This window comes from Carcharodon carcharias, chromosome 22 (genome assembly GCF_017639515.1).
Source record: "Carcharodon carcharias isolate sCarCar2 chromosome 22, sCarCar2.pri, whole genome shotgun sequence".
NCBI lineage: Eukaryota > Metazoa > Chordata > Chondrichthyes > Lamniformes > Lamnidae > Carcharodon > Carcharodon carcharias.
Window position 1 is genome coordinate 46,649,894 of NC_054488.1, and position 14,159 is coordinate 46,664,052.

The following is a 14,159-nucleotide window of genomic DNA, read 5'->3' on the forward strand; positions in this document are numbered from 1 at the left end:
TACTGTTTAAGAGGGGGTAAAGCAGGTGAAAAAAAATAGGTCAGGGATTGGTGGGAGCTAAGGAGAAAATTGTCAAATATATCATGGTCACAGGACAAAGGAAATCTTAATGGTAGTGTTAAAAACTAAAGAAGGTGCTGGTAGTGGCATAAAGGTAAGAAAGCACAACGTGTTAATAGCAGAACAAGGGTCAGTGTTCTGTGACAGCAAAACAGAAAAACAAGTGACAGGTGGCACTGTGTGGGGGCAAGGGTTAGAGACTAATCGCAGAATGGGGTGACCACTTTGCAGAACACCTTCGCTCAATTTGTAAGCATGACCCAGACGTTCCTGTCACTTGTCATTTCCACACATCATCCTGCTCTCATGCCCACATGTCCGTCCTTGACCTGCTGCAATGTTCCAGTGAAGCCCAATGCAAACTGGAGGAACAGCACCTCATCTTCCAACTAGGCACTTTACAGCCTTCCGGGCTTAACATTGAGTTCAACAACTTTAGACCATCAGCTCTCTCCTCCATCTTTACCCCTTTTTCTAACATTATTTTCCATTTATTTATTCATTTATTTTTTATCCTTTTCCCCAGCTTCTCCCCCACGCCTCACCCCATCACACAGGGGCATTTATCACTCGTTTTAATGTTTTGCTTTCACAGAGCCCTGACCCTTGTTCTGCTATTATATCTTACCTTTATGCCACTATCAGCCCCTTCTTTAGTCTTTAACACTACCATTAAAACTCCTTTTGCCTTGTGTTCATGACAACTTTGTCAATCTCTCCTTAACTCTCAACCTATCCCTGACCTTCTATTTTGCTTCACCTGCTCCACCCCCTCTTAAACAGTATAAAATCCATCACATTTCTACTTTCTCTTTAGCTCTGAAGAAGAGCCATATGGATCAAAATGTTAACTGTTTCTCTCTCCACAGATGCTTCCAGACCTGCTGAGTTTTTCCAGCATTTTCTGCTTTTATTTCAGATTTCAAGCATCCACAGTATTTTGCTTTTATCTTAGTTATTTATGCATGTACCTCTAATCACCCTATTATGGGCTACCTGCTGACATGAGTTTTACTGCATCACATGACAAAGGGAAAGATAATTCTTGCTTTCTGCAAAGATATGGCAGCTCATAACAGTAAAGAGAGATTGGCAACTAGTGGCAGACCCAGACATTACTGCTGCTCTCCTTACAACTGCATTGCTCTATGCAAACATCCCCTCCCACAGGTCTGTAAATTGTTGCTGCAGATTCTACATTGAATCCAGGGACCATTGGCTCTTTTATAGATTTGGCAGAGGTTCTTTAGTGCCAAACCTTCAGCTGTGCTTCCAAAATAATTTGAACCGTTATGGTTCCTTAAAGCTGCCGCTGGACTTCACATCAACTTCCCATCCCTCTGAGCACTACAGAAGGAAAGCATTTGAATCCTGTGAGATGAAGCTACAGAGGGTTTTTGAGTTGGAGAAGTAGAGAGTTGCAGGTTTGTGATGACATCGTCATCCTTCTCAGCAAAATGGAATTGAAACACAGTGCATGAGTCACCAAGATGGGAGGATGAAAAGATGTTGTCCTCGGCTGAAGGGTCTGAGAATTCATCACTCATGGTTCTTGCCTTTATAAGAAGAGGGTGCAACAGACAGTGCATGTCATATGGTGGGACATATGGAGCAGGGATCTGGCATAACGGATCACTGCCTCTATCTGCCCACTCACTTAGTGCCACAAAGTCAGGTGGATGGTGGCAACCAGACTAAAAAGAAGGCTTGCATGTGGAGGCTGGAGAAATAGTGCAAGTGTTGAATGAGTACTTTACACCTGTCTTTACAGAGGAAGAAGATACTACCCTGGCCGAGGTGAGAAAGGAGGTAACTGGTACACTAGAAGAACATACAATTGGGAGGAAGGAGGTGGTGGAAAAGCTATCTACTTAAAATAGATAAGGTACCAGGAGATGCATCCAAGGGTACTGAGGGAAGTGAGAGTGGAAATTGCAGAGGCACTAGTGATAATCTTCCAGCCTTCCTTAGACACAGGGGAGGTGCCAGAGGACTGGAGAACTGCAAATGTTACACCCTTGTTCAAAAAGGGGTGGAAGGATAAAACTGGTAACTATTGGCCAGCCAGTTTGACTTCACTGGTAGGAAAACTTCTGGAAACTACAACACAGGATAAAATCAATAGTCACGTGGACAAGTGCAGGGTAATTAAGGAAAGCCAGCATGGATTCATCAAGGGAAAATCATGTTTACCTAATTTCCTCGAGTTTTCTGAGGAGGTAACAGAGAAGGCTAATAAAGGAAACGCTGTTGATGTGGTATATATGGATTTTCAAAAGGCATTTGATACAGTGCCACACAACAGACTTGTGAACAAAATTCTAGGTTATGGAATAAAAGGGAAAATAGTCACTCGGATAAGAAATCGGCTGAGTGACAGCAAACAGAGTTGTGATAAATGGTTGTTTTTCAGGTTGGAGGAAGGTTTGTAGTGGAGTTCCCCAGGGGTCAGTTTTGGGACGCTTGTTCTTCCTGATATATATTAACGGCCTAGGCTGTGGTGTGTAGGGCATTTCAAAATTTGCAGATGATACGAAGATTGGAAATGTTATCACCTGTGTTGGGGATAGTCTTGAACTTCAAAAGGACATAGACATGTTGGTGGATTGGGCAGACATGTGGCAGATGAAGTTCAATGCAGACAAGTGTTTCGTTTTGGCAGGAAAAATGTGGTGAGACAGTATAAAAATAAAGGGAGACTCTAAAGGAGGTACAGGAACAGAGGGACCTTGGTGTACACGTACATATGTCATTAAAGATGGCAGGGCATGTTGAGAGAGCAGCTAATAAAGCATATAGTATCTTAGGCTTTATTAATGGGGAATTGAGTACAAGAGTAAGGAGGTCATGTTGATCTTGTATAAGACACTCGTTAGGCATCATCTGGAGTACTGTGTCCAGTTCTGGGCACCATACTTGAGGAACAATGTGAAGGCATTGCAGAGAGTACAGAGGAGATTCACGAGGATGATTCCCAGGATGAAGAACTGTAGCTATGAGGGTGGATTGGAGAGGTTGGGACTGTTATCCTTGGAGAAAAGAAGGCTGAGAGGAGACTTGATGGAGGTATTCAAGATCCTGAGGGGTATGGACAGGGTAAATAGTGAGAAACTGTTCTCACTCAAGAGAGCAGCAAGAACTAGAGGGCACAGATTCAAAATAATTGGTAAAAGGAGTAAACGTGATGTGAGGGGAAATTCTTTCACCCAGAGGGTGGTTGGAGTCTAGAACAAACTTCCCGAAAGGGTGATGGAGGCAAATTTGATCGAGGTATTCAAAAGAGAATTGGATTGCTACCTGAAAAGAGAGAATGTGCAAGGTTAAGGGGATAAGGCAGGGGAGTGGGACGAGGGGGAATGTTCTTTCAGAGATCCAGTGCAGACTTGGTGGGCCAAATGGCCTCCTTCTGCACTGTGATATTATATATCAATTAAAAATATGTCAAAATGAGTAAAAGCATGTTATAAATTCAACAGTATGCTTGTTAGTCAAAGGGAAAACTGGATAATCCATTGTCCAAATTTTATGTATCTTTAATGAACAAGTTAAAACCAATACCTCTTTGAAGTAGGCTCCTCCTCTATCTTGGGTAAGCTTTCCCTTTTTCACAGCGTTTACAATGAACGAACGAACTTTGTTCAAAAACTGATATCCACTCTTGACAAAGTTTTGGAGCCGAGGGTTTTCATGTCGTACCAAGTCCACCATTTTTTTTCTAGTGCAAAAATAAATCAAACAAGTCGTTTATCAGGCAAAAATGGAACATGCCAATTTTGTAGAAAGTTGTTGAGCTGCTTTTTCCACCTTTTTACTTTTGATCGTACTTGGTCAGTTTTGGATACAGGAAACAGTAAAATGGGGCAATATAGCCGACACAACCACAAAACCATTCCAAAAGGGTTGTACCAAATCTACCCTCTTTAAAACTTGCCAGTCCACAGCATGACCCATTCAAAATCTGCCCCACCACTTGAAATGAGGGCAGGTGGATGTGGCCTGGGTTTCAATGCAATTCACCACACTTACCACTCAAACCCAACCTCTTAAAAAAAAACACTGTCACTATATAGACATAGGTGGCGGCATGTGCATTGTCCCTGAGGACACCATTGTACTTTATTAAAAATTCATGTGCTGGCTGTGGATACTGGCAAGGCCAGAATTTATTTTCCATCCCTTTACTACAATTGTATGGCTTTCTAGGCCACTTCAGAGGTCAGTTAAGAATCAATCAGATTACTGTGTCTAGAGTCACTTGTAGGTCAGACCGGGTAAAGTCAGCAGATTTCCTTCCTAAAACCAAGTGGATTTTTAGAACAATCCAGGTGTTTCATGGTCACCATTACTGAAACTTGCTCTTACTTTAATTCCTCATTTACTTAATTAATTGAATTTGAGTTCCCCATTGTCATGGTGGGAACTCATGTCTCTAGGACATTAGTCCAGGGCTCCAAGTTACTGGTCCTATGACATAACCCTAGTGCTCTCATACCCCTTATTTACAGTGTGGTTATTGTATCAAAAACTTTGTGAAACTTTGCCTGGATCTTGCAGATCTGAAGTTTTTGCTGACTTCTCATGCCAGTTATGAGGAATATTGGAGAAATTATTTTTTGGTTTGGAGAAATGGACCTCATGTGCTAATCCAATGGAGATATATGAGAGATGTCGCTGGCATCCCTCAAGTTACGATTTTCTGTCCAAAGCTATCATTTGTTCCATGAAGGCAGTAAGATGATCTGGACAGACTGGTTTGATAAGCTGGCAGTTCAGGGATGATATCTTCAGGTCAAGAGGAATCTGAACTCTATTTTTGTCAGAAATGATGCTCTGCCTTTGAGCTCAAGCTTTGCATCACCGTCAGTCACTTTGCCTCTGGTTCCTGACAGGTATCCACTACAGACTTAGCTGACATCTACCAGACATTCATATCTTAGATGCTAACTGCTGTTGGGAAAAAAGGATTTCATAGTCTAGAAATTACTGTCAACATTGTTAGCAAGTGAGCACAACACAATCATAACAGCAAATATTAAAACTGTCTTACCTTTTGACTGTAGGTACCATCGGAACTAGGAAGGAAAACATATTACACTCTGAAATTTCTGAGCATTACACAAGGATTTATATAAAGAGTGCACACAATCCCTCTAAAAACTGACCATAACAAAAGCACAATACCTTTGTTCACTATTTTAAAAGATGCATTAATCCATTTATTTTAATTAGCTTCATGCCTCAGTTAAAATAACAGACAGAAGAATGTTATTCTGCTGCTTTAATTGTTTATCCACGTATATTGCTAGCTGTCATTTTACATGTAGTCTGACTGTCGGTTTAGTCTCATAATAATTCACCTTGTTCTTGCATTATATAATTCAGACATATTATTACTCAGTGTGAGGTAAGTTAGCCCCATCCAGTCTGGTTTAGAAGCAAGTATAAGTGCATCTACAATCATACCTGAGTTTGGTGAAACAATGCCATATTCAATGAACTGACGGGCTTTTTCATGGTACATGGGGCAGTTTAGTTGTGTACACTGATTTCTGGTTTTCTCTGCCTTACACAGGAAATATGCCACCATTACCTATAGACAGAAGTAGCAGCGCTTACATTACAGCCAGTAAAATCCTTTTACACAACCAAACACCATCTCAGCTACAAACATAATAACTGGTAAAAATGAATGACTTTCCTGTTCCTTGTTAACTGGCCTCTGGAAGTAAATCTGGTCCATTCTTATAATTTCTAACAGTCCAAGCAGCAAAGGACAAAGTGCTTACTTTTACATTAGCAGAGGTGGGAATGCAATCCTGCTCCATTTACTCGTTTCTATTCAGTTTATTTTAAAATAAATAACGCATTAAAAAAATTCAAGTTTTGCTCCAAGCAATTAAACAATGCATAATTGAGAAATGTTTTCTCCAATTGGAGGTGACGGGGATGAACCCTTCTGTTTACCACAGCAGTACAGAAAAGAATGGACATTTATTCTGGGTAGTACTGCTACTCAGTTAAAACTATGAGAAAACAGTAGGTGAGCCAATTGAAGACATTTATATGTAAATATGTTTCAGAGCCACTGCTGAAACACTTTTGATGAGCTTCACTGGATCCTCAATGAATGTTTCACCACTACAGTTAGAACTTGGTTAGCCAAGTACGTGTCAGCCCTGAAGCACTATTGGTGCCTTTTGAGAGAGAGGTTCATAACTCTGATAGCCAGATCTTCCATTTGAAAGAAGCAAATTGCTTTAATAGAAAATATTATAGCTTTGTGGACGTGGCCACAGAATTTGTTAACGGAAGTTAGGCGAATAGCCGATGATATGAAAATGATGATATAAGTTACGCTGCAAACGGATCCCACATCCTAGGGTCAAGATAACTGCCCCCTGCTGTGAACCTAAAGGTGACTCTTCACGTCATTTTCAAGCTATCTCACTGAAATAATTTCATAAAATGGCTGCAAGTTCTGGTGTTGAGGGGTTTGCGGGGGCGTGGGGGGTGCGAGGTGGTGTGGTCGTGGGGGGCAGTGACAACAATCCTTTAGATACGGCCTGCAAGCTGAAAGAAAGCATAAAATGTTGGCCGCATCTATTAATATATTTGACTGGGTCACTGAGCAGTTCTGATGAAGTGTCCCAGATGAAATATTAACATTTTTCCTTTCAAATATCACTGCTCTCCTGAGCCCCAGATGATCTCAGTCAAGGCAACAACAAGGCTGTGGCAAGTGTCGCATGGGCTAGGGTGGAAGAAAATGAACAATGGCTTCTATTCCTGAATAGTGGGGTAAATCCAGCAACTTAGTCAGGGTTGGGGGGGCTGTGCGGGCAGGGGGGTGGGGGGATGTGGGTGGGTAGGCAGGGGTGGGGGAGGTGCAGGAGATGGAAAGTTTCATTCTTTTTAATTACCTCATGGCTTAAATGTTTCCGGGAACACTTAAGGTTTCTGCATTTCCTGTGCCGAAACCAATCCAGGCAGGTTTCTGATGAATCCTTGCAGCTTGCTCGATGTTGAAAATTGCATTGTCTCTGTGGAAACAAATATAGAATATCTAAACTACGCTTGACATGAATGTCCAAAATAACTTCACAGCAAAAGTTCAGGATTCAGCAGCAAGTAATGTACAGGAGAAAATTGCATCTTTCTCGTGACAATGAAAGTAAAACCTCACATAGCAGCCATTGGGAGCCTAGTTCTATATCGGCGAACTCATTATTCTAACAAATGTTCTTTTTATAACTCTCATCCCATATAGAAAACAATTCAAAAATGTTTAAACCTATAGACAAGGTCTAATCTCCAGTTAAAAATAGAAATCCCAAACCATTTATTCTATAGAATTATCAACTGCTCTATTTCAGATCGACTCTTCAACACTCATGCCTTTCTGATCTCTTCTACTTCTTTCCAAACCTCTTATTTATGAATAACCGCCTTTACAGTTCAGGGTCTTCCATACAGAAATGCTTACATGCCACAAAATGATAGGATCTCGCAGCTATAAGAACAGCAGAAGTCAAACACATCTCTACAAGATGAGGAGCAGGAAGATCAGGGGCAGAATTATCACTGGGCCTCACCAAAACATTTCCCAACAGATGGATCAAGAATCCCAAGGAATCTCATTGGCCATGGGTGATGCATGATTCAAGGGGCCCAGAAAGTGGCCAAAATATTGAGAGGAAGAAATAACATGCCTGTGAACAATAACAGAACGGATTTTTCACTCTCTATCCCTCAGTTTAAGGATGAGTCAAGGTTGGCAAGTTCTGCCATTACACCAGGGCCAGGATTTTACAGCCCCGCCATGGCGTGTCTCCCCTCGGCGGGGGCGGCAAGCCATTTAAATCTCCATTCAGTTCGGCAGCACCGTAATATCCCGACAGGCGGCAGGGGCCATAAAACCCTGGCCCAGGTTTTCCATCTATTTCTATGTTGAATCCATATGCCTGGATCGCTTTTAATCTCTATATGGGTGCAGCTCCCATAATAAGCTGGTAACTATGTTATATGACACACCTACACTCACTACTGCCATAGCAACACTCGGTGGTGATAACACTATAATGTTTCTGAAAAGCAGTGTTGTTAAGGCTGGCAGAGGGTTTTAAAATTTCTCCTTCCTCAGTGAGTGCAATTAATTGCAAACTGACTGATGTTTTCTTAAACGCCAACGCCCTTGCATGATTTTTCCATCTGTACCTGATTGCTGGAGATCTGGTAAACTGCAGATACATATAAGCTGTTTGGATCCTGCAGCAGCCACAAGTTTCTGGTGTCTCCCCAGACAGGCTCTGCAGTTCAGGCAGGAACAGCACAGTGAGCCTGCGAAAACAGTTTCATTTAAGCTGACCTTGGAATCGTTGTCAGGTTAATGTGCAACAGTTGAGTGGGCACAGTGCCCACCCTGGCACTCTAACAAGGCGAAGGACCCCAACTATTGGAGTAAGTTTTTGCCTGGGTGGTTGGAGCAAAACCTGCCTGATTTTCAATGGAAAGTGAAATAAAAATCGGGTGCTTTCCACAGGGGATGAGCAACCTGCTCCACCCGATTGGCAGCCAGGTGACGAGGGTGAAAATCTCCCCTCTGCATTTAATCTGTAGCCCTTAATAGTTTGGCTTTCTTCTCCGACAAGAACATTTTGCACTGCCGACTCCTTTATGATTGGATGTTGGTGTAAGAGGTTTCCCTTTCGCCTGCAACTGTGATGTTGGACAGCCTGGACACACCGCCACAGAGGAGAACTGGATCAGTGGATCGTACACCTGTGAGGGGCCCTGCTGGATTTTTGTCTCCACTTAAAATAATTTGGGTGCGTTCTCTTGCAATCCTCCCCCTCAATTGTGCTCTGCGCTGCACCCAAGTAATCAATATATGCAGCAGCAGAAAGAGCAAAATCTCCCGGCCCGGCAATACCTCGATTTTAAAACTCTCTTTCTCCTTTTCAAATGCCTCCACGGCCTCATCGGCCATCCCTTTGTCCATCATCTCTTCCAGTCCTACAATCCTGCGAGATCTCTGCATTCATCTGATTCTGGGCTCTTGTACATCCCCAATTTTAATTGCTCCAACTGAAGCCGTGCCTTCACTTGCCTCGATCCTACGCTCCGCAATTCCCTCCAAAAAACTCTTTGCCTCTCTGGCTCTCTCTCTCTCATCCTTGAAACCTACTTCTCTGACCAAGCTTTTGGTCACCTGTCCTAATATTTCCTTACGTGCTCCTGTGTCAATTCTTTTTTAATATAACCTGTGTGAAGTGGCTTGGGACATGTTACTATATTAAAAGTGTTAGATAAATGCAATTGGTTTGTCTCCACTAAAAAAAATTAAGGTACAAAGATAAACTCCGAGGCAGGGACTAAAACCAGACTTACATTGGTGCAGTGATTATACTGAAAATGGAAGCAGTCAATGTTTTCCACCTTGTGGCCCTGCATTGAACACAAATGTATCAATGATCAGAATGAGTGACGAATGGCCAGCTAAATCCTGAAATTAAACTCGACTGTTTGTTTCATATTTTCCTGTCAATTACATGTCATATTTCTTGCATCTGGAGGTAAAATTCACATCACACAAACCTCCTTCTTTCAATCACATTTATCCCTTTTGAATATGCTGAATCTCAGGAAACTTGCATTCCACTATTCTTGCTAAATAAAGCCTCATTAGTTAGCTTTTTTAATTGCCTTACTTTATTGGTTAGAGAGCACTAGAGACAGCTCACATTTTTTCTCAATTCCTTCTTGTGTCATCTTGTGCTAATTTTTTGTGTGTGGTATACACGACAGTATTTTGGCCAACCTATAACATTCTGTATTATGCCGATATTAAACTTAACCACATGCATAGTTCTGGTCAACACATAGTAAAAGAGATGTATATTTGAAAAAAGAGACATGCTGTTGAAGCTTTTCATCTTACACTCATCAGGGCAATTTGCAAGAATACCAAATTGTAAAGGGAACAACAATATATACTGCATGAGAAGATAGTGCTGATTGGTTGGCAAGTGGCTCTGGCTGGTAGAAGCATTGCCATGGAAAATACACCAGTAACTGACAAGTGACAGTTAACTGCCAAGCTTTGTTTCAATTCAAACCAGGCAGGTCAACTCTGATTGGTCAAGGCATTGCCCTGGGGATTGAACCAGGGAACGGCTGTCCCCTAAAATTTTGTTTAGTTGAAAAAAAAAGTAATGTGCATACATGCTTCTTTAGTTTGCAAAGGTCAGGGCTCTGTGTGTGAATACAAAACTTGGCAGTTAACTATCAGTTGTCAGTTACTGGTACAGGTATTGTACTACCAAACAACTAGATATGTATTAATTACACGTCACACAGAGAAGGGCAATAGGAATAATTCAAAGTGCAAGAAAGCACACCTACAAGAAAAGGTTTGAAAAACTAAACCTAGAGAAGTTTGGTTGACAGGGACAGGATCTGGGTAAAGCAAATATTTAAACAGACTAGGTAGGAAAATACTGAAAATTGCTTTAAAATATTATAGGATAACAAGACAAAAGGTCATTTTTATCAGCTCATATGATGTGAAGGTTGATGGCAAAGCTAGCATTTGTTGTTCATCCCTTATTGTCCTTGAGAAGGTGGTGGTGTCTTCTTGAATCACTGCAGTTGATGTAGTGTAGGTACACCCACAGTGGTGTTAGGAAGGGAGTTCCAGAATTTTGGCCCAATGTTAGTGAAGGAATGGTGATATAGTTCCAAGTCAGGATGGTGTGTGGCTTGGAGGAGGATTTGCAAGTGGTTCCAATGCATCTGCTGCCCTTGTTCTTCTAGGTGGTAAGGGTTGAGGGTATGAAAAGTGCTATTGAAGAAGGCTTGGTGAGTTGCTGCAGTCCATCTTGTAAATTGTACACACTGCTGCCACTGTGTTTTGGTGGTGGATGGAGTGAGTGTTTAAAATGGTGGATGGGGTGCCGATCAAGCCGGCTTCTTTGTGCTGGATGGTGTTGAGCTTCTTGAGTGTTGTTGGAGCTGCACTCATCCAGGCACATGGGGAGTATTCCATCACACTCCTGACTTGTGCCTTGTAGGTGGTGGGTCTGAGGAGTCAGGAGGTGAGTTACTCAATGCAGAGTTCCCAGCCTCTGAACTGTTCTTGTATCCACAGTATTTATACAGCTGGCTCAGTTCAGTTTCTGGCCAATAGTATCCTTGAGGATACTGATGATGGAAGAATCAGTGATGGTAATGCCGAGGGGAAATGGTTAGATTCTCACTTGTTGGGGATGGTCATTGCCTTGCACTGTGTATCATGAATGTTAATTGTCACTTCTTAGCCCAAGCCTGAATTTTATTCAGAACTTGCTTCATATGGATATGGACTGCTTCAGTATCTGAGGAGCTGTGAATGGTGCTGAACATTGTGCAATCATCAGCGAACACTCCTACTTCTGACCTTATGGTGGAGGAAAGGTCATTGATGAAGCAGCTGAAGATGGTTGGGCCTATGACATTACCCTGAGGAACTCGTGCAGTGATGTCCTGGGGCTGAAATGATCGGCCTCCAACAACCACAACCATCTTTCTTTGTGCTAGGTATGACACCAACCAGTGGAGTGTTTTCCCCCTGATTCCCATTGACTTCAATTTTGCTAGGGCTCCTTTTTGCTAGGGCTCCTACCCTATTTGTTAGGCCATGCCCAGTCAAATGCAGTCTTAATGTCAAGGGCAGTCACTCTCGCCTCTTCAATTCAGCTCTTCTGTCCCTTTTTGGACCAAGGCTGTAATGAGATCTGGAGCTCAGTGACCCTGGCAGACCCCAAATTGAGCATCAATGAGCAGGTTATTGCTGAGTTGTTGCCATTGATAGCACTGTCAATAACACCTTCCATCACTGCTGATGATTGGATTTGTCTGCCTTTTGTGGACAGGGTATACTTGGGCAATTTTCCACATTATTGGGTAAATGTCAGTTTGTAGCTGTACTGGGACAGCTTGGCTAGGACAAAGCTGGTTTTGGAGCAGAGTCTTCAGTACTGTTGCCAGGACATTGTCAGGGCCCACAGCCTTTGCAGTATCCAGTGCTTTTGCCCATCTCTAAGTATCATGTGGAGTGAACGGATTTGCCTGAAGACCGGCATCTGTGATGCTGGGGACCTCCAGCGGAGGATGAGATGGCCTGGCTGAAGTTGATTGCAAATGTTTCAATCTTATTTTTGGCACCTACATGCTGGGCTCCCCATCATTGATGATGGAGATGTCAGTTAAGCCTCATCCCCCCGGTTCATGGTGCTGCTCCTGATATACTGTCCTATAATTCCCATTGAACCAGGTCAAATGTGCAAGCTAATGAAAAATAAATTTACAATAGATACCATGAGGAACTTCTGGTGTCCGCCTTGGCTCAGTGGTAGCATATTTGTCTATGAGTCAGAAGGTTGTGGGCTCCAGCCCCTCTCGTGCTTGAGTACATAATCTAGGTTGACAGTAAATGCATTGTTGGAGGTACCTTTCTTCAGATGAGGTTTTAAAAACAGGTCCTGCCCTCTCTAGATGTAAAAGGCCACGTAATACTATTGGAAGAAGCAGCTACTGCTGGTGTCCTGGTCTGTACTTATCCATCAACTAACAACACCAAAAGCTAGATTCAAAAATAGTCATTCAGCTCATTGTGTGATTTTGCTGCGTATATTTTAGCTGCTGAGCTTGTAACAGAACAAATGACTACACACTCCAACGGCAATTCATTGGCTTTAAAGTGCTTGGAATGTCATGTGGACATGAAAGGTGCTAAATCAATGTTTTCTTTCTTCAATGAAGGATAATAAACTTCTGAAATCAGTTGCCAGGCAGAATAACAGAGATGCAGAAGTTAGGAAACACATTTGGATCAACACTAACAGTGTTAGAATTTAATAAGGCAAATCCTTTTATGTTCTTGTGTCCTTATGTTCGTGTCACCATGCACTTGTGCCTAACTCCTGATTCACAAAATCACGCTGCAGCATTAACAAGACAACGTCCCAACCTGTAACCAAATGCTACTAACTGGAGCCTGAGCACCAACTGATTTTTGGTTATTGATTCCTACTGAATCGTGTAATAAAGAAAGAACTTACCTGCATAATTTTGTTAATTTTCGTTATTGATGTAAAGATTTCTGGAAAGAGAAACAAACATTCATGAACATTCCTTCTCTCTAACTTTACATTACCCACTTAAAAGCAGTGCTCAAAATTAGTTGCAACATAGCAGTGAATATATTGTGATATCCAGGGTTGAAAGGTTAAAAGAGGTGTGAAAGTATTATAACAGTTCCTTGCCCAGGAATTGACACTTAGCTGGCAGCTCTCTGGCAGTTCAGGGGTTCATATTCTACTGTCCCACGCCTCATGCAGAGATAATCATGGAAGTATTCTGATAGCTTTGACTCCATGTTTAAACCTTACCTTACAGACATTGTGTTCAAGTTCAGTATTATTGGGAGAATTAGCAAAGCATTGCATCTTCTATTAGTTTGTAAACCAGAAAGTTAGAACTGAAAAGTTGTTAACTGTTGCTTAATTTTTAACTTTCAAGTAAACCTGGTTCAGAGAACACTGCCTAAGTCACATGATTTAATAAAGTGATCGTCATTGATCATGATCCAATCAACATCGTGAGTACTGAGTGATATTGAGAAAACCAGAATAACACTTGTTATTATAAACTCCTAGGTTTATCAGCTATTACATGTAAAAAAAAACACATTTTTCTTTCATGGGATGTGGGTATCACTGGCAAGGCCAGTATTTGTCACCCATCCCTAATTGCCCTTTAACTGAGGCTCTGACTAGGCCATTTCAGAGGGCAGTTAAAAGTGAACTTGGGTCTGGAGTCATGTGTAGGCCCGACCAGGTAAGGATAGCAGACTTCCCTCCCTAAAGGGCATCAGTGAACTGGATGGATTTTTACAACAATCGATGATGATGACTAGCTTTTCAATTCCAAATTTTATTTTTTTATTTATTGAACTCAAATTCCACTAGCTGCCATCTGAGCCCATGTTGCCAGAGCATTAGCCCAAACCTCTGGATTACTAGTCCAGTGACATTACCACTACACAAACATCTCCCCCATTT

The 14,159-nt window shown here is 41.9% G+C and overlaps 1 protein-coding gene across 1 annotated transcript in view; it reads right to left on the minus strand.

Annotated features, from left to right (window-relative positions):
* Positions 1–14,159, minus strand: part of LOC121293642 — a 29,258-nt gene that overhangs the window by 6,469 nt on the left and 8,630 nt on the right. The window contains exons 2-7 of the mRNA XM_041216806.1: positions 13,158–13,198; positions 9,448–9,504; positions 6,981–7,100; positions 5,524–5,650; positions 5,108–5,132; positions 3,619–3,775 (exon numbers count right to left, since the gene is read on the minus strand). Coding sequence (XP_041072740.1) covers positions 3,619–3,775; positions 5,108–5,132; positions 5,524–5,650; positions 6,981–7,100; positions 9,448–9,504; positions 13,158–13,163 — 492 coding nt within the window. The 5' untranslated portion in view covers positions 13,164–13,198. The remainder of the gene's footprint in view (positions 1–3,618; positions 3,776–5,107; positions 5,133–5,523; positions 5,651–6,980; positions 7,101–9,447; positions 9,505–13,157; positions 13,199–14,159) is intronic.